This window comes from Leucoraja erinacea, unplaced genomic scaffold (assembly GCF_028641065.1).
Source record: "Leucoraja erinacea ecotype New England unplaced genomic scaffold, Leri_hhj_1 Leri_468S, whole genome shotgun sequence".
Classification (NCBI taxonomy): domain Eukaryota; kingdom Metazoa; phylum Chordata; class Chondrichthyes; order Rajiformes; family Rajidae; genus Leucoraja; species Leucoraja erinaceus.
This window is the reverse complement of record NW_026576369.1, coordinates 70,921-98,309: the sequence shown is the minus strand read 5'-3', so window position 1 is coordinate 98,309 and position 27,389 is coordinate 70,921. Positions and strand designations below refer to the sequence as shown.

At 43.7% G+C, this 27,389-nt stretch overlaps 1 protein-coding gene and 1 pseudogene across 1 annotated transcript; one reads left to right on the top strand and one right to left on the bottom strand.

Annotated features, from left to right (window-relative positions):
- Positions 1-27,070, bottom strand: part of LOC129693909 (zinc finger protein 271-like) — a 38,056-nt pseudogene extending 10,986 nt beyond the window's left edge.
- LOC129693911 (uncharacterized) lies at positions 9,705-11,900 on the top strand. The gene is made up of 2 exons (XM_055630646.1): positions 9,705-9,886; positions 10,091-11,900. The coding sequence occupies exon 2, from the start codon at positions 10,283-10,285 to the stop codon at positions 11,873-11,875; it is 1,593 nt and encodes a 530-aa protein (XP_055486621.1). The 5' UTR covers positions 9,705-9,886; positions 10,091-10,282; the 3' UTR covers positions 11,876-11,900.
- Positions 27,071-27,389: the final 319 nt, after the last annotated feature.

The following is a 27,389-nucleotide window of genomic DNA, read 5'->3' as shown; positions in this document are numbered from 1 at the left end:
TGTAAGATAGGGTTCAATGTGCTGAGCCATCTGCTCTTTCATAGATCACCCTATTCATAAGATGCAAGACGTTAATATGAAAATTGGGGGTGGAGGAATTAAATTCTGTAGCTGGAATGTTAAGGGAATTAACGAACCAATCAAGAGAGTTAAAGTATTAGCTCATTTAAAATCACTTAAAGCAGATATAATATTCCTCCAGGAAACACATCTTAAAAAGGAAGCACAACATAGGTTGAAAGCAAAATGGATCGCTAAAGCATATCACTCTTCATTCTCACAAAAATCTAGAGGGGTTGCAATATTAATCCGCAAAGGTATACCCTTTAAACATATATCAACTATAGAAGATATCGAAGGCAGATATATAGTATTAGTAGGGGAGTTATTCTAAAAAAAGTGACTCTTCTTAATGTTTATGGACCAAACTTTGATAGTATTTTAAGAGAATATTCAACATTATCCTGGAATGCACACAACATAACTTAATAATTGGTGGAGACTTAAATTGTACACTGGATGCTTATTTAGACAGATCATCAACTCAAAGAAAATTAAAATCTCAGTCAAGTGACTTTCTAAACTCATATATTAATACTGCCAACATTAAGGATGTCTGGAGAATTGAAAACCCATCCGGTCGAGAATATTCATTTTACTCACTGGTGCATAAAACTTACTCAATGATAAACTATTTCTTAGTAGACTCCAAAATTATCTCATTTACCTATAACTCGCAATATCATAATATCATAATCTCGGACCATGCTCCACTAACATGTATGATTAAACTAAACGGAATGGCCGTGAAACAGTCACAATGGAGACTTAACCCCCAAATCTTAAAAGAAAAGGTATGTCATGAATACCTTGTAAAACAGAGTAATATGTTCTTTGAGGCTAATGATAGCCCTGGAATTTTTGCTTCCCTTCTTTGGGAAACATTCAAAGCATTTGTACGAGGAGAATTAATCTCTTCCCAATCATTTCTTAATAAAGAGAGTAGGGCCAAACAACAGACATTGGAAATGGAAATAAGGCAATTAGACAGAAAATGCAGCAGCACCATCTATGGTAAAACAATAAAATTGCAGTACTGAAATATAAGTTAAACAAGATATACTCAGACCAAGTTATAAAACTTTATCAACATACAAAACAATTAAATTTTGAATTTGGTGATAAACCACAAAAACTATTAGCACGTCAACTTCGTAAACTGGACGGGAAAAAAACAATTTACAAAATTAGACCAGAAAAGGATATTAATGCCTAAAGATATTAATGACAGATTTTTACAATACTATCAAAAGCTATACTCATCTAAAACGACAGAACAATCAGCAGGAATGGAAACATTTTTACAGAAATGTAATCTTACGGGGTTAGATCTGAAAGAGAGATAATTACTAGGCGCTGAAATTACGATAAAAGACATCGAAGAGTCAATTAAATCTTTAAAAAACGGAAAGGCCGCAGGTCCTGATGGCCTAAGTTCTGAATTTTATTTAAAGAATTATGATCGGATTTCGCCACGTCTACAGACACTGTACAAATACGCTTACACTCCCAGAAACTCTAAATGAATCTACAATCACACTTATACCAAAAACTGATAATGATCTTGAAGACCCAGGTTTATATGGAGCAATAGCTCTCTTAAATACTGATCATAAAATATTAACCAAAATCCTATCTCATAGATTGAGCTTAGTGATTAACAAATTAGTACACCCCGACCAAACAGGTTTTATTCCAAAACGATACTCATTTTATAATCTGAGAAGACTATTCAATATTATATACTCAAATATAATTCCTAATGCAGAACTAGCAATTATTTTGTTAGATGCTGAAAAAGCATTTGACCAGGTAGAATGGTCATATTTATTTTCGGTAATGGAAACATTTCAATTGGGAGAGAAGAACTGTACATGGGTTAAATTGTTATATTCTAACCCAACAGCTAGACTATTAACAAACCAAATGTTATCAACTAAATTTTAATCTTTCTAGAGGTTGTAGACAAGGATGTTCACTATCCCCACTATTATTTGCTCTTGTAATTGAACCATTAGCAGAAAGCGTTAGGGCCCACCCAGAAATACACGGGTATAACACTAAACACACAAGGAATAAAATCTCTTTATATGCAGATGATGTATTAGTATATATTACAAAGTTAGAAACTAGTATTCCAAATCTATTAAATCTAATAACTAAATATGGTCAGTTTTCAGGATATAGAATTAACTGGAATAAAAGCAAAATCATGCCAGTAACAAAACTCAATTTACATACATTACAACAATCCCCTTTTAAAATAGTTAAACTTCAATATTTAGGAATCTATGTAACTAAGACATATATTTCTTTATTTAAATTAAACTTTCCACCCTTACTGAATAAACTACATAAGAATATTCAGTATTAGAAAACACTTCCCATTTCAATGCTTGGTAGAATTAATGCTATAAAATGATATTTTTACTGCAACTACTGTACCTATTTCAATTAATTCCGATATATATCCCCAAATTATTTTTTTTAAGTCGATTCCATTGTTACAAGCTTTATTTGGGATTATAACAATCATAGAATAAGCAAAAACATTTATGTAAATCAATGATAAATGGAGGTTTAGCCTTGCCAAACTTTTTGTTTTATTTTTGGGCAATCCATATTAAAAACATGAATTTCTGGCTGGGAGAAAGGGATCAGCAACCAGATTGGTTAAGGATGGAAAAGGTAGACTGTTTACCTTTTGAAACTGGTCCGATTATGTTTGCTCCCACAAAACTGCACAAAAAAACCTATAGGGAAAATCCTATAATACATAGTGGAATACAAATTTGGAAACAACTAAAACAAGCTTTAACATTGGATAATATACCACTCTGTCTTCCCATTGTAAACAATCCTTTATTCAAACCATCCATATTGGATAAAGGTTTCACACAATGGAAAAATTACGGAATTAAAAAGATTAGACATCTTTATAGGAAAGGCATTTTACTCTCATTTCTGGAGTTATAACAGATCTATGGACCACACTCAAATAATTTCTTCAGATATCTACAAATTGGAGATTATGTTAAATCTAATACACAAGTCTACAGGACTAGGGAACCAGAAACTCTTGATGAATGTTTGAATAAGCGTCCTAACACTGAAAAATTAATAACATATTTATAACACCCTCTTAAACAACGAGGTACCACCGATGGAATTATATAGATACACATGGGAAAATGAATTAGGTCAACCTATAACAAAAGATATTTGGGACGAAAGTCTACAATATATACATCAATGCTCGTTAAATGCCAGACATGCTTTAATACAATTTAAAGTCTCACACAGATTACATTACTTCAAAATAAAACTAAATAGAATCTTCCCACATATTTCTCCTATTTGTGATAAATGTCAGCATCTAGAGGCCAATACACATACTTTTGCAAATTGTATAAAAATTAAAAATTTCTGGATTGATATTTTTGGAATCATTTATTTTTAATACTAAATTGGATCCAGACTCAAAACTAATAATACTTGGAATATCAGGACAAAGTTTAACACACAACAAGCCAAAGAAACTTCCTCAACTACAGTGTAATAACTGGAAAAAAATTAATATTAACATTTTGGAAAGGCCTTATAACCTCCACAATTAAAATGTGGATTGTGGAAATGTCAGAGACCCTACGTCTGCAAAGAATTAAACTTGTCTTAATGGACAAACAAGAAATATTTGTTAAAATATGGTCTCCATTCATTAATTATTTGAAGGGATAGATTGGCCCGGCACGAAAACCCAACTGAAGCTTGAACTCAGGATTAGATGAGAAGTTATACTTTATAATCTACGAACCTATCTCCAATGACGTATTATTAGTAATTCATTCCACTTTTTTTTCTTTTTTGACATTTGTAATTCTTTTTTTTTCTTTCTCTCTCTTTCTATCTATATATAAAAAAAATTAGAAGCAGAATCAATCCACAATTGAAAATGTTAATAATGTATGATTGTTGCACATGAAAAGTTTTTTACTATAATATGTAACTATACTTTACCATAATATGTTTGCTTCTAATAAAAATATTTTTAAAAAAAAGAAGGGGGGCTATGTGAGGATGCTGTTCATAGACTTCAGTTCAGCCTTCAACATGACAGTTCCCACCAGGCTTGCTGAGAAGCTGGTGGAATTGGGGCTCAACACCCCCCTCTGTGCCTGGGTCCTGGACTTTCTCACCACCAGGCCCCAGGTAGTGAAGATGGGAGGAAATACATCGAAGTCCCTCACCCTGAGCACAGGATCCTCCCAGGGTTGTGTCCTCAGCCCCCTATTGTACTCCCTGTACACACATGACTGTGGCTAGGTTCAGCTCCAACTCTATAATCAAGTTTGCTGATGACACTGTGGTGGTGGGCCTGATCTCCGATAACGATGAGAAGGCCTACCGGGAGGAGGTGGCTGATCTGGCACTCTGGTGTCAGGACAACAGCCTCCTCTTGAATATCAAAGAAAATGAAGGAGCTGATAGTGGAGTTAAGGAGGGCACATCATCCGAGGACGTACACACCATTGAGGATAAATGGGGATGCTGTTGATAGGGCAAGCTGCTTTGTGATTGTGAATATGTGATTCTGTTTTGTAGTTTGTTTGTTTGGGGTTTTTTTTGCACAATCCGCGAGCCACTTTTCATTTCACTGCACATCTCGTATGTGTATGTAACGAATAAACTTGACTTGAACTTCCTCACAGAGTTGCCCACCAAACCTGTTCTCTTTACTATGGGCATCCTGCCTGGCCCGTTGAGTTACTCCAGCATCTGTGAAACATCACCTATCCATGCAGGCCAGCCCTAGGCCGATTGGACCGATTTTTCCAAATTGGGCCCCGCGCCCAAGGGGGCACCGCGTTAATTTTCCGTATTTCATATGGAAATACAAATTTGCTTTGTTAAATAAGATTTATTTTTTTTAAACATTCGCCATATGGATTTTTTTACCAAACTTACATGGTTTTGTACATGGAATACAAGCGCTGTAGGGTCATCAGACACAAATGATGTGTTAACCACTGTGGCACTTGTGTTAACAGCCAGTAGTGTTAACAGCCAGATGTGTTAACAGCCAGTAGTTAATAAGTAGTTATCCAATGTGTCATCAATGCATTCCTTTGAATATAATTCACATGGCGTCATTAACACTTCTTCAAAACATAATTACATTTTACGGAGGAATGTAGATTGATGCATTAATGACACATAGAGAATTTATTAAAACTGACCATTATGATTGGGAACTTCTTCTTGGTGACATTCTTGGTCTGTAGGTTAATCAACATCTATGGAGCGAAGGAAATATGCAACGTTTCGGGTCGAACCCCTTCTTCAGACCCGGCTATTTCCTTCGCTGCATAGATGCTGCCTTTCCCGCTAAGTTTCTCCAGCATTTCTGTATACCGCAAAACGTCAATGATCCCACGGTGCGAGTTCATCCAAGAGTTTAAAATCTCTGTGTAGCACCTCTGTCCCTATCTTCAAATTCCCACTTTGAAATAAAATACAGTTTTCGACTTAAACATTTCGCAGCAGGATCGCGATTAGTCGATTCCCACGCATTTTCAAACATCGTTCGATTCTGTGTAAATTTCACTCTTGGTTGATGTAGATTTTTTTAAAGGTACAGTACATTACAATAAATAGTTTCAAGCATACCCTGTACTAAATGCACGAACATTAAGGTGGTTACTGATGTTACAAACGGTTATAAATGAATATAATTTCAAAGTGAAATAGGAGATTTCCGTGGAAAGAATATTTTACCAGAATATAAGGTGAGGTCGCTGCAAAATGCTCACTTAAAACAATACGCTGTCAACTCAGGATTGTTTCTTAGCCCTCTGACCTAACCTCGCAATCGATTCATAGCTATTAATTTTCATTCCTGGTCCGTATCGAACCTCTTGAAATGTAAACGCTTCAAGTTACGCTTCTTGTGTGGTGGTAAGGGGGGGGATGCTAGCATAAAATACCATATATCTGCATTTATATAGCGATCCTGCTGCAAAGTTTTTGTCGAAAGTTGTATTTCATTTCAAAGTAGGAATTGGAAGATAGGGACAGAGATGTTACACAGAGATTTTGATAGGAAGGAAACGTTACAGCAGCTGAGTAAAAGATCAGTCAAATGGTAGGTTCAATGAAGATCGGGCGAGGTGGATTGGGGGTGGGGGAAAAGTATCTATAGACTGGGACTTGCCTAAATGAGTACTGCGATGGATTATCATTCCACACAAAATTTCTTAGACAATAATACCTTTTATGCAATTATCACATTTTGTTGGATATGGATCAACCTATAGTACATGCTCGTAAATTATTAAAACAAATGTTCTTTAAGTACTGTTGTTTCTGGGATGGGATTTCTGATAACAAATAACCTACATTCTATATTTTGTCATAATGTGGCTGAAACAATGGCATATTTTGTGATATTTATCGAAATAGAAAGATACAACTGAGTTTGGGCAAGATATTACCTTGCAACATTCTGTATGTCTGATAGATATTGTGAAATAGAACTCAGAAATTATGGGAGGATTACATAAAATAGTAAGATTAAACGAGAACTTACCAGTTTGAAGTTTGATCTTTATTTTATGAGGAGGAGCGTTGAGGGAATACGTGAAGAACCCCGCTTACGACGCATGCGTGTCATCCTTCAAAGCAGCGGTGTGAGGTCACAGATACACTATAATGACCTAAGATAGTAAGATTATTAAAGAGATACCAGTTTAAGATATGACCTTACGAGGGTGGGAGCGGAGGGCACGTATTCCCTCAACGTTCCTCCTCATAAAATAAAGATCAAACTTCAAACTGGTAAGTTCTCGTTTAATCTTACTATTTTACTTCGGAGTCACGTGAGTGACTACGTGAAGATTTCAAAGCTCTGTGACCTCATGCCGTGGAACAAGTCCATGCTTCACAACTGCCTTGGTAGTTTGGGAGAAATTGTTAATGATATTCAAAACATTCATACCAATTATTTAACGTAAATGATAAATAATATTTTATTAATTCAAATCATAACCCTTGTATTCTTCAGGGATAAATTATCATACAGAACTTAAAATTTTTCCCGAAAACGTTCCTATACTCCTAACTGGTTTGTTATAACATTTTTGAAACGTTTTCTCCGACAACCATCCTGCAGTCCTGAGGATTTGGTCCATGGATACATCAAGGCGTTTTGCTGCGGATGTAGCTGCAGCCCTGGTGGAGTGAGATTTAAATATGTTAGTGTCCACTCCCGCCTTTCTTAACCCATATTTCAGCCACCGCGAAATGGCCGAGTTGACACTCTTACGGTACGGTTTCTTATGGCTGATTAAAAGAGCCATTTCCTTGCCTCTGATAGCCTTTGTCCTTTCAATGTATAACAAAATGTGCTTCACTATACAGAGGCGTTCGTCCTCCGGGTAGGCCATAAATTCTATGACCTGCCCCGCTGATCCTGGTCTATTTTGTTTAATAAGGTCCTGGATCACAAAAAACCAAACTTCCTGCCGCCATAGTCAAGCCATCCAGTCTTAATATTTGCAATAACTGGACCCTTTGCGCTGTGACCAGCGCCATCAGCATTACCATTTTCCTAGTTAGTTTGTCCAGAGTTAATGCTGTAGCCAGCGACCAATTCCTTAGCATGGTCAGGACCACACTCACATCCCAGATTTGGTTGTATCTTGTTTTGGGTGGCTTGGTGTTAAAGATGCCTCTTAAAAGTTTAACTACCAGAGGATGTGATCCCACAGACTGTCTTTCTGTTCCTTGCCACAAATAACTTGACAATGCACTTCTGGCACTATTCACAGTGCTGTAACTAAGTCCTTCATAGTGCAGGCTGGTGAGAAACTCTAGCACTGCCGGAACATCCTTATTTCTGTGGTCCAGATGGTTATTATGGCAGTAATTAGTCCATTTTCTAACATTACCTAAATACTGTTTTTGTATAGACCTTCTTTGTGCTGCTGTGATCATGTCCACAGTTCTTTTAGATAGCCCCATGTCCAGTAGCGGGTCTTTTAGAGTCTACATCCCAATAAATCAATATTTTTTTATGGCATGGGTGGCTATCCTGAGTTACTGGATGCACCAGCAACTTAGGACTATGTCTTAAAGTTATACATGGTTCCAGCACCATGTCCTGTATCACCGAGAACCATAGTTGGGTAAGCCAATCAGGTACTAGGAGAATCCCAGATGCCGAATCCTGTTGAATTTTCCTTAGTACCCGATTGATGAGGCAGAAAGGAGGAAATGCATAAATGAACCATTTCACCCAGTGCAGTGAGAATGCACCTGTAGCTTCTGCCCCAGGATCTGGTTCCCATGATACATACCTCGGTAACTGGTGATTTAACCTGGATGCATAAAATCAATATCCGGCCTTCCATACTTTACTGTGATTTCAGCAAATACCGTTCTATCCAACATCCATTCAGTATTTTCAATAAGTTTTCGTGACCTGGTGTCTGCCACTGAATTTAGTATCCCTGTAGATACGTAGCCGATAACCAAATATTCCTTTGGACGCACCATTGCCAAATTGAGTTTGCCAATTCATCACAAGATGCTGATATATTTCCACCCATATGATTTATATATGCCACCTCCATGGTATTATCTACCTGCAATCTAACATGCTGCTGTTTCATTCCTGAGAAATAAGATTTTAGCCCATAAAACGCACTTAACATTTCTAAGTAATTTATACCTTTAGTGTTAAGTAGGTTAGCTTCTTGTATATTCCATCTCCCCCACAGCTCGAGATGGTATCAGTTGCACCCCAACCAATTGCACTGGCATCTGTTTGTAATACCACAGACGGGTTGTCAATAACTATTGGGTTGGAGCAATACTTAACATTGTGTTCCCACCATTGTAATTCTTTTATGGCTTCAATTGTTAGCTCCATGGGATGATCAAAATGGCCTCTATTAATTTTGAGTGCTCTAATTTTCTCTCTCTGTAAATTTTGGTAATGTAATGGCCCAAATTGTATGGCAGGAAATGTGGCCCCAATTTTCCCAATCATCCTGGCTACCCGTCTCTCTCTGCAATCCTTTTGTAACTCTGTGGCTTTCCCTATTGGTAAAGTCATAAACATATTAAATGTGTTAATGGGTCATTTTTGACTTAATTGGATGGATAATGAATCCCAGCTCTTCAAACAATTGTTTTGTGGCAACCACTGCCTGACATGCCGATTCATAAGTTTTTCCCACAATAAGTATATCATCCAAATATGCCATTACTCTATGTTTATGTTGTTGTTGCAGCAATGCAAAAGCTGGTTTAAGAATTTTACCTCTGATGGGTATTGTATAGTAAGCATCTTTAAGATCAATACTTGCCATAAAGTAGCCCGCTGAAACTAACTCTTTAGCAGTGCTAAAAGTATCCATTTTAAAATGACCATATTGCACAACATTGTTAAGCGTTGATAAATCAATAATAATACGGCAATCCCCATCTTTCTTATTTCTAATAAATATGTTTGAGACAAATTCCTGTTGTTCATGTTTGGTTTGTTCAATTACCCCTTTAGTGAATAATCTTTGTCATTCTATGTGAGCTTTAGCTTGTTCCAATTTAGTAAGCATGTATGTGCTGGACCACTTTCTGTTTGCAAATATTAATGCCACCTGCTGGATGTTCAGGTTCCTACAGCTTTGGGTTACCTTTCCTGTTAGGCAGGAAGTTGTCATAAGCCAGGAAGCCCAGCTCAGGGACAGTACCGCATGGTGTACACTGTAATTCTAGTGTGTAATTTCTGCCATTCCACCGCACCAGTTTGTTAGACGCATTGTCTGTGAGTAATCATGTTTGTGTAACAGCAGCTTTATATGTTATTGTGCAGCATTGCTATTATTAACAGTTAAGAATGTTTCATGTGCCCTGGCTGGTTTCTTACATAACAGCATTGTATTTAGTGGTGGCATCATAGTTTATGTTTCTATACCAAGTGTATAACGTTACTAAATATGCGGTTTCTCTTTCTGCTTGTATGTTACAGTTTTACAGTTGAATACAGTAAAGAATCAACGACATCTCGTGTCTACGGGTCTTTATTGGATTAATTGTTTAACTTGCTAGATAGCTGGATAGGGACATCCAGCGAGTCCAGTATAGTAAAAAGACAGCACCACAACAAGCTGTACTACAGGGTGGCCCACATCATCACATTGCCCGTCCACACCTCGACGCCATGGCAACAAGCAACCAAGACAACGCTTCACAGAATGAAGCCAAGTCCCTCAGCGTTCGTTCGTACTGCTCTGCAGCCAGTTCCAGTGCCAGCATGGCCGCCCTTAAAGCACGGGCTAAAGCAAAAGCAGCTGAAGCTAGAGCAGCATTCGCTCAGAGAGAGATAGATATCAAGGTCGAGGCTGCACGTATTCAGGTCGAGGCTGTGCGGATGCAGGCGACCTTAGAGGCCTTGCAGCAAGAAAAAGAGATGGCAGCAGCCATTGCAGAGGCCGACACCATAGAAGCAGGTTTAATCGCAGAACAAGGGTCACGTGATAGATCACCGAGCCCTGCTCGCCCTCAAAACCAGCACGAGCGTACTCTGGACTACGTCATAGAGCAAGCCAGCATAAAGTCAAGCCAACATGTCACTGATTATGATTTCGAGAGTGGTAGCATAGTATTTTGCCCATTGCCGCCCATTCACCAGACCAAATCTAATCTGGCCAGTTCATTTCATAGTCATCACAATCCCAGTAATGTGCAAGGAAACGTGGAGCATAAATTGGAGGATAGAAAGCCAACGGCAACCTTTCTGCACAGCGGCTCTAACAACTCTCCTCAAGCCACCAACGATATCAATCCCACCACCATGGACCTCGCCAAATACCTCGCTCGCAGCCAGCTTGTTACAACAGGATTGACGGCCTTTAACGACAAGCCTGAGAATTACTGGGCTTGGAGATCCTCCTTCCAAAACGCCATAGAAGGCCTGGGCCTTTCACCCGGAGAGGAGCTCGATCTTTTGGTAAAATGGCTTGGGAAAGAATCCTCGGAGCAGGCAACAAGAATTAAGGCTGTCAACATGAGGAATCCTAAAGCAGGTTTGAAGATGGCTTGGCAGAGGCTCGAAGAAACTTATGGTTCACCCGAGTCTATCGAGCATGCCCTCTTTACCAAGCTCGAGAACTTTCCCAGGATCACCATCAAGGAGCCATACAAGCTACGCGAGCTCGGGGACCTTATGTCAGAAATCGAAGCGGCAAAGGCCGATGGGTATCTACCTGGGTTGTCTTACCTTGATACCTCCAGGGGAGTTGCACCGATTGTTGAGAAGCTTCCTTATAACATCCAGGAAAAGTGGACTGAATTTGGATCCAATTATAAACGCCGCCACCGCATCTCTTTCCCCCCATTTAAAGTGTTTGCCAACTTTATCCGTGCGGAGGCAAAAACCAGAACGGATCCCAGCTTCAATCTTTGCCTCTCTCGTCCAGCAATCGTCCAGAGGGATAACATAGAGAGACATGGTAAAACTCTCGTCTCCGTCCACAGGACACAAGCATCTCCAACAATTCCTGAGACACAGAAATCCAGTGACCCATCAAAGCAGTGTCCCATTCATGCCAAGATCCATCCATTAAAGAAGTGCAGAGCCTTCAGAGAAAAGAGCCTGGAAGACCGCAAACACTTCCTTAAGGAACATTCCATTTGTTTCCGCTGCTGCTCCTCCACAAGTCATTTCGCCAAGAACTGCACAGCAGAAGTGAAATGTACCGAGTGCAACAGTGACAGACACCTCTCCGCTCTACATCCAGGCCCAGCCCCCTGAAAGTCCGAGCCATCTCCCCCCGCATCCAAGCATGGCGGGGAGGAAGAGGTAGCAGTAAACCAGGAGATCACCTCCACATGCACAGAGGTGTGCGGTGATGGGGTCAGCGCGAGAGCATCCGCTAAGATATGTCTCATCTCAGTCTATCCAGAAGGACGTCGCCAAGAGGCACGCAGGATGTACGCCATCTTAGATGAACAGAGCAACCGCTCTCTTGCAACATCCGAGTTTTTCAATATCTTTGGGGTTAAAGGCAATCTTAAGCCATATTCACTGCGGACATGTGCCGGGCTTAAGCAGACTGCAGGTAGAACAGCCTGCGGTTACATGGTGGAGTCTGTGGATGAGAAGACATTGCTCCCTCTTCCTCCACTCCTAGAATGCAATCAAGTGCCTAACAACCGTGCCGAGATCCCCACTCCCAACGTTGCGCTTCACCACAGCCATCTCAGATGCATTGCCAACGCGATTCCTCCACTGGACCCAAACGCCAAAATACTGCTCCTATTGGGAAGAGATATTCTGCAGGTGCATAAAGTGAGGAAACTAATTAACGGTCCCAACAATGCCCCGTACGCCCAGAAGCTGGATCTGGGATGGGTAGTTGTTGGCGATGTAGGTATTGGTGGAGCACATAGACCTACCCAAGTGGAGGGACGTGTTCCAGGGTCTACAGATGCGACAGATTCCACGGCCCTACACCACATTCTCAAAGTTGAGCATGCTACAACAGGAGCTCTATCTGTTCTCGGACGCATCAGGCAAGCCAAGATACGCAGTTGCGTATCCGAGGGTCATCACCGAAGACGGAATAACGGAGGTGGGCTTCATCTTTGGCAAAGCAAAGCTAGCAACCCAGCCAGAGCTCACTATTCCAAGACTAGAATCGTGCGCAGCGGTCTTGGCTGTCAAAATCGCAGAGCAGAGACGACATCCCCTACCACACGGACGGCAAAGTAGTACTGGGGTACATCTGTAACCGATCGAGGCGATTTACACATGCGTCCACAGCCGTACCCAACGCATCCATCAGTTGTCGCCATCTCATCAGTGGAGGTTCGTTTCCACGCACGACATCCCAGCTGACCCCGGGGCACGGTCCGTCCCAGAAGCTCTAGGTCCGCCCAATCACCGAAATGGTTCTCCTCCTGTCTTCCGAGGACTCTGAGGGTTAAATGGGAAATGTGCATGGGGTCTGGGAGACCCCAGGCGGGGAGTGTGCTGGACCACTTTCTGTTTGCAGATATTAATGCCACCTGCTGGATGTTCAGGTTCCTACAGCTTTGGGTTACCTTTCCTGTTAGGCAGGAAGTTGTCATAAGCCAGGAAGCCCAGCTCAGGGACAGTACCGCATGGTGTACACTGTAATTCTAGTGTGTAATTTCTGCCATTCCACCGCACCAGTTTGTTAGACGCATTGTCTGTGAGTAATCATGTTTGTGTAACAGCAGCTTTATATGTTATTGTGCAGCATTGCTATTATTAACAGTTAAGAATGTTTCATGTGCCCTGGCTGGTTTCTTACATAACAGCATTGTATTTAGTGGTGGCATCATAGTTTATGTTTCTATACCAAGTGTATAACGTTACTAAATATGCGGTTTCTCTTTCTGCTTGTATGTTACAGTTTTACAGTTGAATACAGTAAAGAATCAACGACATCTCGTGTCTACGGGTCTTTATTGGATTAATTGTTTAACTTGCTAGATAGCTGGATAGGGACATCCAGCGAGTCCAGTATAATGTATAATCTGTCCGGTGTATGTTGTACTGGGGGGTTTTGTTTGTGTAGAAACTCTATCAGATATCCCTTAATACTGCTAAGGATATATCTGCCCATAGTTATATTACACCATGCTTCCAAATGAAGTTGCAATGTCCCTCCAACTTCCGTGCTCCCTATTAATTCTGGAGCCCCAGATTCACCTACCTCCATGGTCGAGACCCTTCTTCAGACAATCACAAGTACTCTCACCGACCGAAGAAGGGTCTTCTCTCCAGATTCGCTGCGCTGCCTGTCCTGCTGAGCTACTCCAGCTTTTGTCTATCTTCAATTTCAGAGTTAGATAAAATTTCCCATGGGGGGCTTATAGCGTCTACCTTCCTTCCCATTCTCAGCCTCACGGACCTTAGCGTACCCTTAGTTCCTAAAACCCATTTCCATCACTGATTGCAATATATATGTAACACCACATTGCAGGTTCTACAGAGATTTTCGTGGTTTCTGTAAATATGACTAAATAACTAAGGGACATCGGCAGAACATATTTGAGTGGCCGTAAGAAGAGGGGTATAGCCAAGACAAAGAAGGCAGAAAAGGAGAAAGGTGCATTAGATAAGTATAGCAGTAAAACTATCTCAGAAAATGCAGAAGAGCAAGTGGAGCCACAACACAGTGAAGATGTTGACACTGAAGGAAGCCAGTCTGAAGAAGTTATGCAAGATGATCAAAGTGGGAATTCATTTACGGTAAGTGAGATCGCCCATTTCAAAAGTGTTGAATATGACCGTATCCTCTTGGTTGGGGACTTTAATATTCACGTGTGCTGTCCCGATAAACCGTTGACGAAGGACTTTTTAAATCTTATTGATTCTTTTAATTTTCCACAGTGTGTGTCTGGTCCCACACACGAACAGGGACATACATTGGACCTTGTACTATCTTATGGTTTGCCTGTGTTAAACTTGGAGGTCTGTGACAGAGTGTTTTCCGATCACATGCCGGTAATATTTGATGTTGGTTTCTCCAGTGCTGCAGTTAGACCTGTTGCGTCTGCTCGGCGCTGTCGGACCATTAACCCCTGTACTGCTGGCCAGTTCTCTGCCGCCTTCAATCAGCTCTGTGCCCCCTCTGCGTCCATTTCCATCGGTACGGAGGAGATTAGTTCTTGGTTCCACTCTTCCTGTAGAACTATTCTCGACTCTGTGGCCCCATTAAAAACTTTGCAGCCCAGAACTAAACCCGAGCCCTGGTTCTGTGACCCAACTCGTACAGCTCGACGGGAGTGTCGCAGAGCTGAGCGAATGTGGAAGAAGGACAGGCTAGAGGTTTCATCGCAAATCCTAAAGGACAGCTGGCGAAACTACCAAAATACTGTTAAAGAGGCAAAAAGATATTATCTCTCTAATATAATAGTGTCTAAGCGTCACGATCCACGTGCGTTATTCAAAATTATTGACTCTGTTTTAAATGCCCCACAGCCTGTCTGCCTGGAAGCATCGCCCGAATTGTGCAACGACTTCCTGCACTTCTTTATAAACAAGGTTGTTTCTATTAGGGCTCTTATCTCAGCTCCTGCCTCAGACCCACCTGTTCTGGCCCCTTGCCTGGTGGCATTTGATAAGTTTGTTCCCCTGACGCTGTCGGGTCTAGAGGATGTGGTTACCCATATCAAGCCGTCGGGTTCCCCATGTGATGCTGTCCCTCCTCTTCTTTTTAAAGAGGTCTTCCCAAGCATAGGGCAGTCGGTTCTCGCCATCATAAACAGTAGCTTGTCTTCTGGGGTTGTCCCCGTAAAATTTAAACATGCTGTAGTGCAGCCATTACTCAAGAAACCTGGCCTGGACCAGACTGTCCTGGCCAATTTTAGGCCAATCTCCAAGCTGCCATTTATCTCGAAAATCATGGAGAAAGTAGTTTATGCCCAGCTGAAACACTTCCTGGATGAGCACAACATCCGGGAGGTCTTTCAGTCTGGTTTCAAGGCTATGCATAGCACAGAGTCGGCTTTGCTAAGGGTCTCTAACGACATCCTCCTGGCAAACGACTCCGGTAATTATGTGGTTCTTGTCTTGCTGGACCTATCTGCCGCCTTCGACACTGTGGACCATGGAATATTAATTTCCCGATTACAGCAACAAGTGGGCATCTGTGGCAGTGCTCTGGGATGGTTCAGGTCCTATCTGGCAGATAGAACCATGCGTGTAAGCCTTGGTGGCCTTGAATCCTCCTCTGCTCCCTTGGCATATGGGGTTCCACAGGGCTCAATTTTAGGGCCCCTGCTTTTCTCCCTTTATCTACTTCCACTGGGCTCAATTTTAAGAAGGCATGGCATCTCCTTTCACTTTTACGCGGATGATAGCCAGTTATATATGCCACTCAGGAAAGAAGATAATTATTCCCTAAAATCACTTCTGTCTTGTCTTGAGGACATTAAGTCCTGGATGGCCTTAAACTTTCTGGGACTTAATGAAAAAAAGACAGAGGTGATTTTGTTCGGCCCTAATGGCTGCCGTGAACCTCCCTCTGTTGACTTGGGTCCACTTGCAGTGTTCGTAAAGCCAACAGTTTTAAACCTGGGTTTTCTGATGGACGGTGATTTTAAATTAGATAAACAAATAGGCGCAGTGGTTAAGTCCAACTTCTTTCACCTAAGGAAGCTGGCAAAGGTGAAGCCCATTCTCGAGCGGCAGCATTTTGAAACAGTAATTCACGCCTTTATTTCATCTCGGCTGGATTACTGTAACGCGCTCTACTCTGGAGTCTCATGAGCTTCGTTGGCTCGTCTCCAGTTGGTCCAAAATGCTGCCGCTCGCCTTTTAACCGGAACTCGAAAGAGGGAGCACATTACGCCAATTTTGGCCTCCCTTCACTGGCTCCCAGTGCACTTTCGAGTTCATTTTAAAATTATTTTATTTGTCTTTAAATCATTGAATGGCCTCGCCCCGCCCCGCCTTACCTCTCTGAGCTGCTCCACCTATATGCTCCTACCCGGTGCCTCAGGTCAGCGGATCAGCTGCTCCTTGAGGTACCAAGGTCTAAGCGGAAGCTCAGAGGGGATAGAGCCTTTTCTGTTGCTGCTCCGGCACTCTGGAACACCTAGCCGCTGCAGATCAGACAGGCCCCTTCACTGTCCATCTTTAAATCCTCCCTAAAAACTCATTTTTATTCACTGGCTTTCGACACTGGCTGAGACATTGTTCCTGTTTTAGTGCTTTTAATGTCTTTTAATTTTTACTGTTTTTATAGTCCTGTCGTCTTAATGGTTTTAGTAGTTTGTAATAACTTTTTGTTGACTTCCCATGTACAGCACTTTGTGGTAACTGATGTTGTCTAAAAGCGCTTTATAAATAAAGTTATTATTATTATTATTATTATTGACAAACAAGAAAATTCGCCTGTTGACATGACTTCTGGTGCCTCTGAGGCAAGGAAGAACGGGAATTCAAAATCTGCCAGTTTTGTAGAATTAACAGATGATCCTGCAACATGGTCAGAAATGATGGATCAGAGTGCCAGGGACTATTTAGTGAAAAAAGGACCACCTACAATTACAGCAGAATTTTTCCCCAATGACAGTGGATCAGGTTTTTCAAAATTTCACTGCAAAAGAAACTGCCAAATGGTGAAATTGTAGATTGTCCATGGCTAATATACTTTGTATCAAGTGATAAAATCTTCTGTTACTACTGCAAGCGTTTTGATAATAACGCAGGAATTGCACTTGCAAGTTGTGGTTTAATAACTGGCCGAACATTCATACAAGTCTAGCTGAGCATGAGAACTCCAAAAAGCATTTGCAAGCTATGCTCAGTTGCTGTGAACTACAGCAAAGATTATCTACTGAAAAAACAATTGATGAAGTGGTAGAAAAACTAATCGAACAAGAAGCAAAACGCTAACATTAAGTTTTTCAGCGACTGGTAGCCACTGTACAATTCCTGGCAGAAAGAAACTTGCCATTCCGGGGATCTGAGGAACACCACATAATGGAAATTTCCTTGGTGTTATTGAATTGCGAGGAAAATTTGATCCAGTAATGCAAAACCATCTGTGAAAAATCCAGAACAAGAAAAGACATGATCATTATTTAGGAAAACTAATCCAGAATGAGCTTATTAATATAATGGGTCATGCTGTTGTACAGGAAATCATTTTGCGAATCAAGGCTGCTAAGTATTTTGCAATAATTTTTTACTGTACTCCTGACATCAGTCATCAGGAGCAATTGTCGATGGTAATTAGATATGTAGCTGATGATGTACAATTAAATGCTTCAGCAGGGGAATATGAACATTTCATCAAGTTTTTAGTGGTGGGAAGTAGCACAGGTGAAAATTTGTGCAACACCCTTCTACATGAACTTGAAACATTAGGGCTGGTGTCTGTTAATGTAAGTGTTTTGAGAGAGATAAGGGGAGAGAGAGAGAGAGGAGAGCGAGGAGGAGAGGGAGGAAGAGGGGGGGAGGGGGGGGGGAGAGAGGGGAAGCGGGGGGAGAGGGGGGAAGAGGGGGGGGAGGAGAGGGGGGAGAGGGGGGGAGAGAGGGAGAGAGAGGGAGGGAGCGAGAGAGAGAGGGGGGGGAGAGAGAGAGGGGAGGAGAGAGGGGAATATTGGGTGTGGAGAAAACTGATAATAATCCCTCTCCCCCTCCTCTAGTGAGCCCCCCCCCCCCCCCCCCCCCGCGTGACCAACGGATTAAATTGCCGCTCGGACCCACGTGGGAGGCATGGAACCAACCAATCTGCCCGGCCTGTTGCCGGGCAGATCTCGGGCTCCGACCCGCAGGAACCGGCTAAAGAGAGGCTGTTGCCGGGCAGATCTCAGCAACAGGTTCCCCCAACAACCCTCAAAACTGCTCATAAACCCTGACCAATGCCTCAAAAACCCTCAAAACCCCGCAAAACTACTCAAAAAATGCTTAAAACTGCACAAAAAACCCTCAACAACACCTCAAAAACCCTCAAAATACTGAAAACCCTCAAAACCTTGAACCTCTCAAAATCCCTCAAAAACACGTTAAAACCCCCCAAACTGCTGAAGAAACCCTGAAAGTGTTAGTATACCTACCAAAACTCGAAAAAAACAAAGCTGCTCAAAAAACCCTCAACAGGCCTCAAAATGGCTAAAAAGTCCAAAACTGCTCCAACCCTCAACAACAGAAACACTTATAACTGCTCAAAAAACCCTCCGCAGCGCCTCAAAAACCCTGAAAACTACTGAACCCCTCAAAAACCCTCAAAACTGCCCAAAAAAATCAAATCTGGGGGATTTGAGGAAAAGGAAAGAGATAAGACTTTGCCTTCCATCATTGTGAAGCAATGTTACAAAATTTTGAGATTTTAAAAATCAAGTCTGCAATTTATCCCATCAGACAAAGCATAAAAAGAAGTTTAATTTGACACCCAATTCACTTTCATGTCTTCAGTATTAAAAAAGTTATGGCCATTTTCATACTCGGAAATTAGCACCTTGTTCCCTATTGATTTTCCATTGACTTAACACAAAAGCTGTGATCAAGTACAGTGAAATGGCCATAACTTTGTTAAAAATTAAGAGAACTGAAAGAAATTTTCAGTTATTATAGATTGAAGCATTCTGAAACAAATATTAAACAATCTTACTTGGATGGCCTGAAATTAAAACATATAATTAGTTATATTGTATAATTAGTACAATTGTAGCTAATTCCAAAATTAAATTACTAGATCTAAACATCTATCCATTTCTTAAGGAAAGATTACCATTTTTAAATAGGCTAAGTGTCCAAAGAACATTCACACAAAAATTCACGATACAACATGATTTTTAAATCTCATTGACATTAATTTATATGCCAAATGGAAGGAATTTAGTGTTCAATTGCTGTAAATTAATGACCATTTAAATCAGCTTTCGAGTGGGATCCTGTGGAACGCGATGGTTTGGAACGTTCCCATTGCGGTGAATTTGTACCCCATATGCCCAGAAAAATACTGCGGGATTTAATGGGCCCCAAAATCAGCTACTCGCAACATAAAATTTTGTCTAAAGTGATCTTAAGAAGCGCTTTTTAATGTAAAAATAAACAGCCTACTTTGCCTTGTCCCCTACATGAGATCCATCCCGTTGTCGGGGTTCGCGGCTTTAGAGAATGATTTTTAACCTACTATAACAATTAAATAAACCAATTTAGTTTTAAAATAGCTGCAGCGAACTAATATTGCATCGATTTTTTGTCATCAACTAAATAGGCTGAACAACCTCGATTTCAATAGACGAGAGAAAATCGCGTTTTAAACCAGCCCCGCTCTCAAAGGCGCCAAAGTCGTGCACACGGGCAGCGTCAGATCTGCAGTGCCGCTGAAGGTAAGTTTTGCAACATACCTACATAGTGAGGTGTTGGAGACTCACTGTAATGGATGTTTATGTAAACTGTGTTAAGTGTGGGTCTTGGTTTTTGTTTCCAATGTAAAAAAACTGTAGTAAATGTAATTTTGTTCAAACCTAGGTTTGAATGACAATAAATAGCATTCCATTCCATTACATTCCAAAAAAAAGATGAAAACTGCCCAAAAACCCGTCAACACCTCCATTCCTCCTTTGGTCCTCCTCCTCCTCCCCTTCCTCTCTCCGTACCTCTCACTCTCTCCCTCCCACCCTCCCAACCTCTCTCTCTCCCTCCCTCCTTCCCAAAAACCGCTCACTACCTCCAAACCCCCTCCTCGAGCCCCTCAAAACCTCCTCGTCCCTCCCTGAAAACTCCCTCCAAAGAGATCCTAGCTTTGGTGTCCAGGACTGCCATTGTGACCCTGTGACCTGGGCACGTCTCCGTCCTCCAATCACCGCACTCTATCCTCAGAGATTTCACCGGGTTTTAAAATCCGTATTACAAAAAATTGGTGAGGACTGTCCTCCCACCTCTCAAAACGGAGGGGCACGTCCCCCCTGTCCCCCCCCAGGAGTTCTTCCACTGCCCTCCCTAATATCGTCTCCCCCACACACCCCCTCGCCCTCCCCCACACCCCTCCCTTCCCCGACACCCCTCCTCCACATCACCTCCCATAAACCCCTCCTACAGCCCTTCCCCTCCCCTCAACAATGCATCCATTCCTCTGGTCACTCTCTTTCTCTCCCATTCCTTCTGTCACTGTGTGAGAGTCTGTGTGTGTGAGTGTGTGTGTATGCGTGTGCACTCTGCTTGAAATGCTGTGAAATTGGATTTGCTGGCCTGCACTCTGCTTGGAGTGCTGTGAGGTTGAATTTGCTGCCTGCACTCCGCTTCAAGTGCTGTGAATTTGGACGTGGCCTGCACCCGGTTTTGAGTGCTGTGAGATTGGATTTGCGGCCTGCACTCCGCTTCAAGTGCTGTGAGATTGAATGTGCAGGCCTGCACTGAATGACTTCTGTGGTAAATTGATGGAGAGGTGGAATATTGCGTTGGGGGACCAGCCCTCCTGTGTGAAGCAGCGACCCAACGGGTCCCACTTAGTCCAGTTCTCTTTAAAATTTGACTGCTTTCTGATTTTCAGCAAATCTCCATTTTAAATTTACGCACCAAACTTGACCAAATCAAACTATTTCACAGTGAGGTCAGGATAAACTTGCTTTATTTGTTACATAAGGAACGAATGCACGGAAATTTTCTGTAAAAAAAAAAAAACGTTACGTTTAAGATTTTAGGGCCAGTGGCAGCCAGCTGGTACTGTGAGCAGTCGGCTGTGTGCAGTTTGGCGTCTGCTCCACGAGAGGGGCAGGGGGGGCATATTAAGAACACTTCTCCATCCGTTTCCCACCACGGATGGCTGACCTGCTGAGTTCTACCGGCACTTTGAAGGTGAATGGACGGGCGACGTGTTGGGTCCAGAAACTGCTGTTACTCCAGCTTGTGTGTCACCTTATCAAAGTTCGTCTTAAAAAGCAGACAGCAACAAAAATGTTAAAGGTAAACCAAGGCAATCTTTAATTGATTCATCAGACAGGAGTGGCAAGATCCGCAATGAGCACGAACGTTGCTCAGCGCTTCTCAGGCTCCACTCTCAGAACAAAGGAAAGTTAGCACAATTATACATTTTTCTTATCAGTAAAACACTCCTACCAAGTCTGAATATGGCATGACTGAAAGATTCGGCAGCCTTTCAGAATATAAGAAAAGCTGGGTCCAAATCAAGCTCATCCAATAACAAGTTATTACTTATCTCAAGAGCGACAGCTTTTTAAAAAAAATCTTGGCTTCTTTATGGCCTTGAAAGATATAACCATATAACAATTACAGCACGGAAACAGGCCATCTCGACCCTTCTAGTCCGTGCCGAACACATAATCTCCCCTAGTCCCATATACCTGCGCTCAGACCATAACCCTCCATTCCCTTCCCATCCATATAACTATCCAATTTATTTTTAAATGATAAAAACGAACCTGCCTCCACCACCTTCACTGGAAGCTCATTCCACACAGCTACCACTCTCTGAGTAAAGAAGTTCCCCCTCATGTTACCCCTAAACTTCAGTCCCTTAATTCTCATGTCATGTCCCCTTGTTTGAATCTTCCCTACTCTCAGTGGGAAAAGCTTTTCCACGTCAACTCTGTCTATCCCTCTCATCATTTTAAAAACCTCTATCGTCCCCCCTTAACCTTCCGCGCTCCAAAGAATAAAGCCCTAACTTGTTCTTGTGAGAGAGGGAGATGCAGATGTTATTTTGCAGGCTTCCATCTTAATGGCTTTATTAAAAAGACAACTTGTCCTCCATATTGTGTTGCATATAATTTGCAAAGTCATTCAGACTTCGCATCGAGCCATTCTTTTGTTCTACTAGACCATGCTTTTGTAGAAGAACAACTCCATTTTAGATTTGACTATTAGCTCTTTCAACCTCACTCTGGCAATGGAGGAGGCTCAGGACAGAAAGATCAGCGTGGGAGTGGGAAGGGGAGTGAAAATAGTTGCCGACCGGGAGATCCAGCGAGCCTTTGCGGACTGAGTGCAAGTTTCAGGTGAAATGCACGCCTAGTCTAGATACAAGGAGAGAGTGCGTGTTTGAGAGAAAGAGCGGGTGCGAATTTGAGAGAGAGCGCACGTGTGAGTGTGCATGTGTGTGTGAGAGTGTGTGTACGAGAAAGTGTGTGTGAGAAAGCATGTGAGAGAGGGGGAGTGTTTGTGAGAGAGGGACTGTGTGTGTGTGTGTGTGTGTGTGAGAGAGGGAGTGTGTGAGAGAGGAACTGTGTGTGTGAGAGTGGGTGTGTGTGTGCATGAGAGCAAGATAGAGGGAATGTGAGTGTGTATGAGAGAGAGAGTGTGTGAGAGAGCGAGAGTGTGTGAGAGAGAGAGAGGGGTGCGTGTGTCAGAGAGAGGGAATGTGTGTGTGTTTGTGAGAGGGACAGAGAGGGTGTGGGACATGTACGGAGGAGACGTGGTGGGGGAAGGAAGCTATTTAATTCTGTCTGGGCGTGGCACCGGAGGGAAGGGGTGTTGATGGTGTGTGTGAGAGACAGGGAGAGAGAGAGGGAGTGTGTGAGAGACAGGGAGCGAGAGAGGGAGTGTGGAGAGAATTTGTGTACGAGTGCGAGGGAGAGTAGAGGGAGGGGGGAAGAGAGGATGCATATGTGCAGCTTTAAAGGACTGGTCAGGTAGCATTTGGACTATTGCACACAGTTCTGGTCACCATTACAGGACTGATGTGGATGCTTTGGGGAAGGTGAAGTGATGGTTAACCAGATTGGTTCAAAAACGAGAAACTGCAGATGCTAGATTACAAAAAAGGACACAAAGTGCTGGAGTAACTCAACAGGACAGGCAGCATCTCTGGAGTGAAGAAATGTGTGACTGAAGAAACGACCCGAAACTTTACCCATTCCTTCCACCATTTGTGTTTAGCTAAACAGTGCCTATCCACGTGGCAGTATGCTAGCAGGCTGGAGGAGCGGGCAGGTGAAGGGGTGCTGGCCGGTGTGGACTCGCCGGTGCTCCTGCAGGTGGCCAAGGTGGGTGAAGACCTTACCACAGGAAGGGCAGGGGAAGGGACGATCACCGCTGTGGGTACACTGGTGCTGCCACAGGCTGGACATGCGGGTGAAAACCCTGGCCACACTCAGCGCACACAAAGGGTCTCTCTCAGGTGTGTATCAGCTGGTACTCCTGCAGCCCCCATGCTCTCGTCACTGTGGGAGCAGCTGCTCGCCAGCGTTGGTCCGCCGGTGCTGCCGCAACCCCCGCGAGCTGTCAAACTCCTCACCGCAGTACGGGGTCGTAGGGCTGGCCACTGGTGTGCACGTGCTGATGAGACAGGGCGTGGGAGGCCATGGCAAAGTGCTCTCCACACACTGGGCTGGGGAAGGGATGGTCGCCAGCGTGCACGCGCTGGTGGGACAGCAGCCCGAAGGAGCGGGTGAAGCTCTTGCCGCACTGGGCGCAGGTGTAGGGACGCTCGCCGGTGTGGGTGCGCTGGTGCACCAGCAGGTTGCTGGACTGGGTGAAGCCCTTGCCACACTGGGCGCAGGTGTAGGGGCGCTCCCCGGTGTGAGTGTGCTGGCGCTCCAGCAGCCTGGTGGAGCGGGTGAAGCCCTTGCCGCATTTGCTGCAGATGTAGGGCCGCTCCCCGGTGTGCAGGCGCCTGTGCACCTTCAGGTCCCTGGACGACTTGAAGCCTTTGCCGCAGTCGGAGCAGGTGAAGGGCCGCTCACTGCTGTGCACCCGCTGGTGCTCCCACAGCACCGACATCTGGGTAAAGCTCATGCCGCAGGTGGAACAGCCATAGGGCTTCTCGCCTGTGTGCACCCGCCGGTGCACCTTCAGGTGTTGCGCCATCTTGAAGTTCTTGCCGCAGTCGGAGCAGGTGAAGGGCCTCTCTCCGGAGTGCATGCGGTTGTGCCGCAGCAGTTTGTAGTAGCAGGTGAAGCTCTTTCCGCACTCCGAGCAGTCGAAGGGGCGTTCTCCCGTGTGCACCCGCCGGTGCGTCTCCAGTTTGCTCGGGCTCTGCCAGGCCTTGCCACACACGTCGCACTCATAACGCTTCCCTTTGTTGTGCCCCGTCATGTGGTCCTCCATCAAAGCTCAGCCCCTCGAAGCACAGCCCGCACACCGGGCAGATGGGGGCTGATGGACACCCAGGCCGCACTCAATGGCCAGTCATGTCCACGTCTCTCCGTCCACAGCAACGGCTCCTATACCCTGCAGGAGAACACAGACGGTCAACAAGCTGGCAAACAGGACATTATTGGCACATATTGGGTGCATTTATGGCGGAGGAATCCGTTATATAATTCCACACGGCTCCGTTGCGCAGCGGTACAGTTGGTCCCTCACCACCAGAGACCCAGGTACGATCCTGACAATAGTTGCTGTCTGTGCGGAGTTTGTACATTCTCCCCATGCGTGATACAGCGTTAGAAAAAGGCCCTTCGGCCCAACTCCTACCTGCACTGCTCAATCCCTCGGCACACTTTCCCCCAGTGCCCCGCCATTCAGTGAAGATTCTGCCCTGGTTTGACTTCCTAAACGGCAACACCCTCCCCACCCCTAAAAAAAGTGACCTCCTCCCTGTGGTTTCCCTCCCCCCCCCCCAAACAATGTGAACCCATCCCCACCTGGCTCCTTACCCCCTTGACTCCCTCCCCCCTCCCTTTGCTCCCTGCTTCCCCCCGCTACTCACTTGACCCCTTTTCCACATCCAGCCTCCCAGCCCCCTCCCTCCCTCCCTCCACACTCTCCCTCACTCTCCGTCTCTCTTTCTGTCTCTCTCTCAATCTCTCCGTCACTCTCTCTGTCTGTCACTCTCTGTCTATCTCTCTCTGTCCCTCTCTCTCTCTACCCCTCCCCACTGTCTGTCTCTACCCCTCGCCACTCTCTGTCTCTCCCTCTCTGTCCCACTCTCTCTCTCTACCCCTCCCCACCATCTCTCTGACTATCTATCTCTCTCTCCCTGTCACTCTCCCTCTCAGTCCCTCTTTCTGTGTCTCTCTTTCTATCTCTGTCTCTTTGTACCCCTCCCCACCCTCTCTCTCCGTCTGTTTCTCTCTCGCTCACTGTCTGTCTGTCTCTTTCTTTCTCACTCTGTCTGTCTCGCGGTCACTCTGTCTCGTTCTTTCTCTCTCTGCCTCTAACTCATTCTGTCTGTCTCTCTCTTTCTCTCTATCTGCCTCGCTCTCTCTCTCTCTCTATCTCTGTCAGTCTCTCTCACTCTCCCCCTCGCTCTCTTTCTCTCTCTGTCTCTACCCCTCTCCCTCACTGTTTCTCTCTCTCTCTCTATCTCCCTCTCTCTGACTCTGTTTATCTCTCTCACTCTGTTTCTCTCTGTTACTCTCTCTGTCTCTCTCTAATCAATTCAACTTTTCAATTTAAAAAACTTTATTGGCATGATAAAAACATTGTTATATTGCCAAAGTATAAAACATGACATACATATTTAACATGCATAAATATAAATACAAGTATACAGTGCATGGATAGATATGTCCCAGTACATAAACTCGCAATAGGCCTTTAGGGGGGTAGCACGTAAGGTCACTGGGTCATAGGGCTCGCCGCACGGAGCCGCTAAATCCAACTGGAAGACATCCGTCACTTCCGGTATATGTCATTAATGCTAGAAACGCGTACTTTCCTACCTGTTTAAAACCGCCAAAATGTTGAATTTTTGCGCTGAAAAAAATTGAGGTAGTCGGGGTATGTGTGAGAGACATGTACCAAACTTTAGAATTCCAAACGTGAAGCGAAATGAAGGTATAGAGAAGCGAGAGCTGAAGGAAAAACAGCAGCTAAAGTGCTTGGTAAACATTGAAAACATTGGGAATTGTCGCGTTTGCTCACTTCATTTCATCAAGGCATTATTTGTGTTTTTTCTGGAATCCTTTGGTATCTAAAAATTCTCAGAAGTGATAAATCTGGCTGTACATTTTTCTTCAGATGCGTTTTCATTTTGTATGTAAAAATCCACGAGAACCATGGGCGATTTAAAAAATTCACAGCCAGATTTATCATTTCTGAAACTTTTTAGTTGCCAAAGGAATCAAGAAAAAACACAAACAATGCCTTAGTTGATGAAATGCAGTGAGCAAACGGCCAATGTTCGCCAAGCACTCTGGCTGTTGTTGTCCCTTCAGCTCTCGCTCTTGCTATCTACCGTTATTTCTCCTCACTTTTGGAATTCTGAAGTAGGCTAAATGTCTCTCACACTTATCCCGATTTCCATAATTATTTACAGCGCACAAATTGACAATTTCAGCGGGTTTTAACGGGCCCGCTTCGCTGGAAACAATGGTAAGTGCCTACCTGCAGTTCATCGCGTGTAATCCATTTGGAGTAGCGTAGCAACAGTACGGGTCATGGGTCGTGACCCGACTGCCGTGAAACCTCCCTATGGCCCTTTATTGATTGCAACACGTTCTTGCAGCTGTAAGCAGTACAACACAATATCTCTGTCTCTCTCACTGTCTATTTTTCTATTTTTCTCTGTCTCTCTCTCTCTCTCTCTGCCTCTCTCTACCGCTCCCGACTACCTCCTCCCTCTCTCTGTCTATCGTTCTCTCACCAGGGTCCGGGGTCTCAACGTCGGTTCATCTTCATCTTGACGGGGACGAGACGGAAGTAAGCGCAGGGCCTCAGCCGGAAAATGACGTACTCCAGCGGTGGTGACGACTGTGGTGAGTGACGGCTGAGGGGCGGGCGCTGAGGGTGACGCATGCGCAGCGGTAGAGTTGCTGCCTGACGGACACAATGATGGATCACCCCACTACCGGCACTGTCTTGTCTTCTCCCCGTCACTTTCAGCCCACTACATCCACATCCACAATATTAGCCTTTGATAATGCCTCACTTC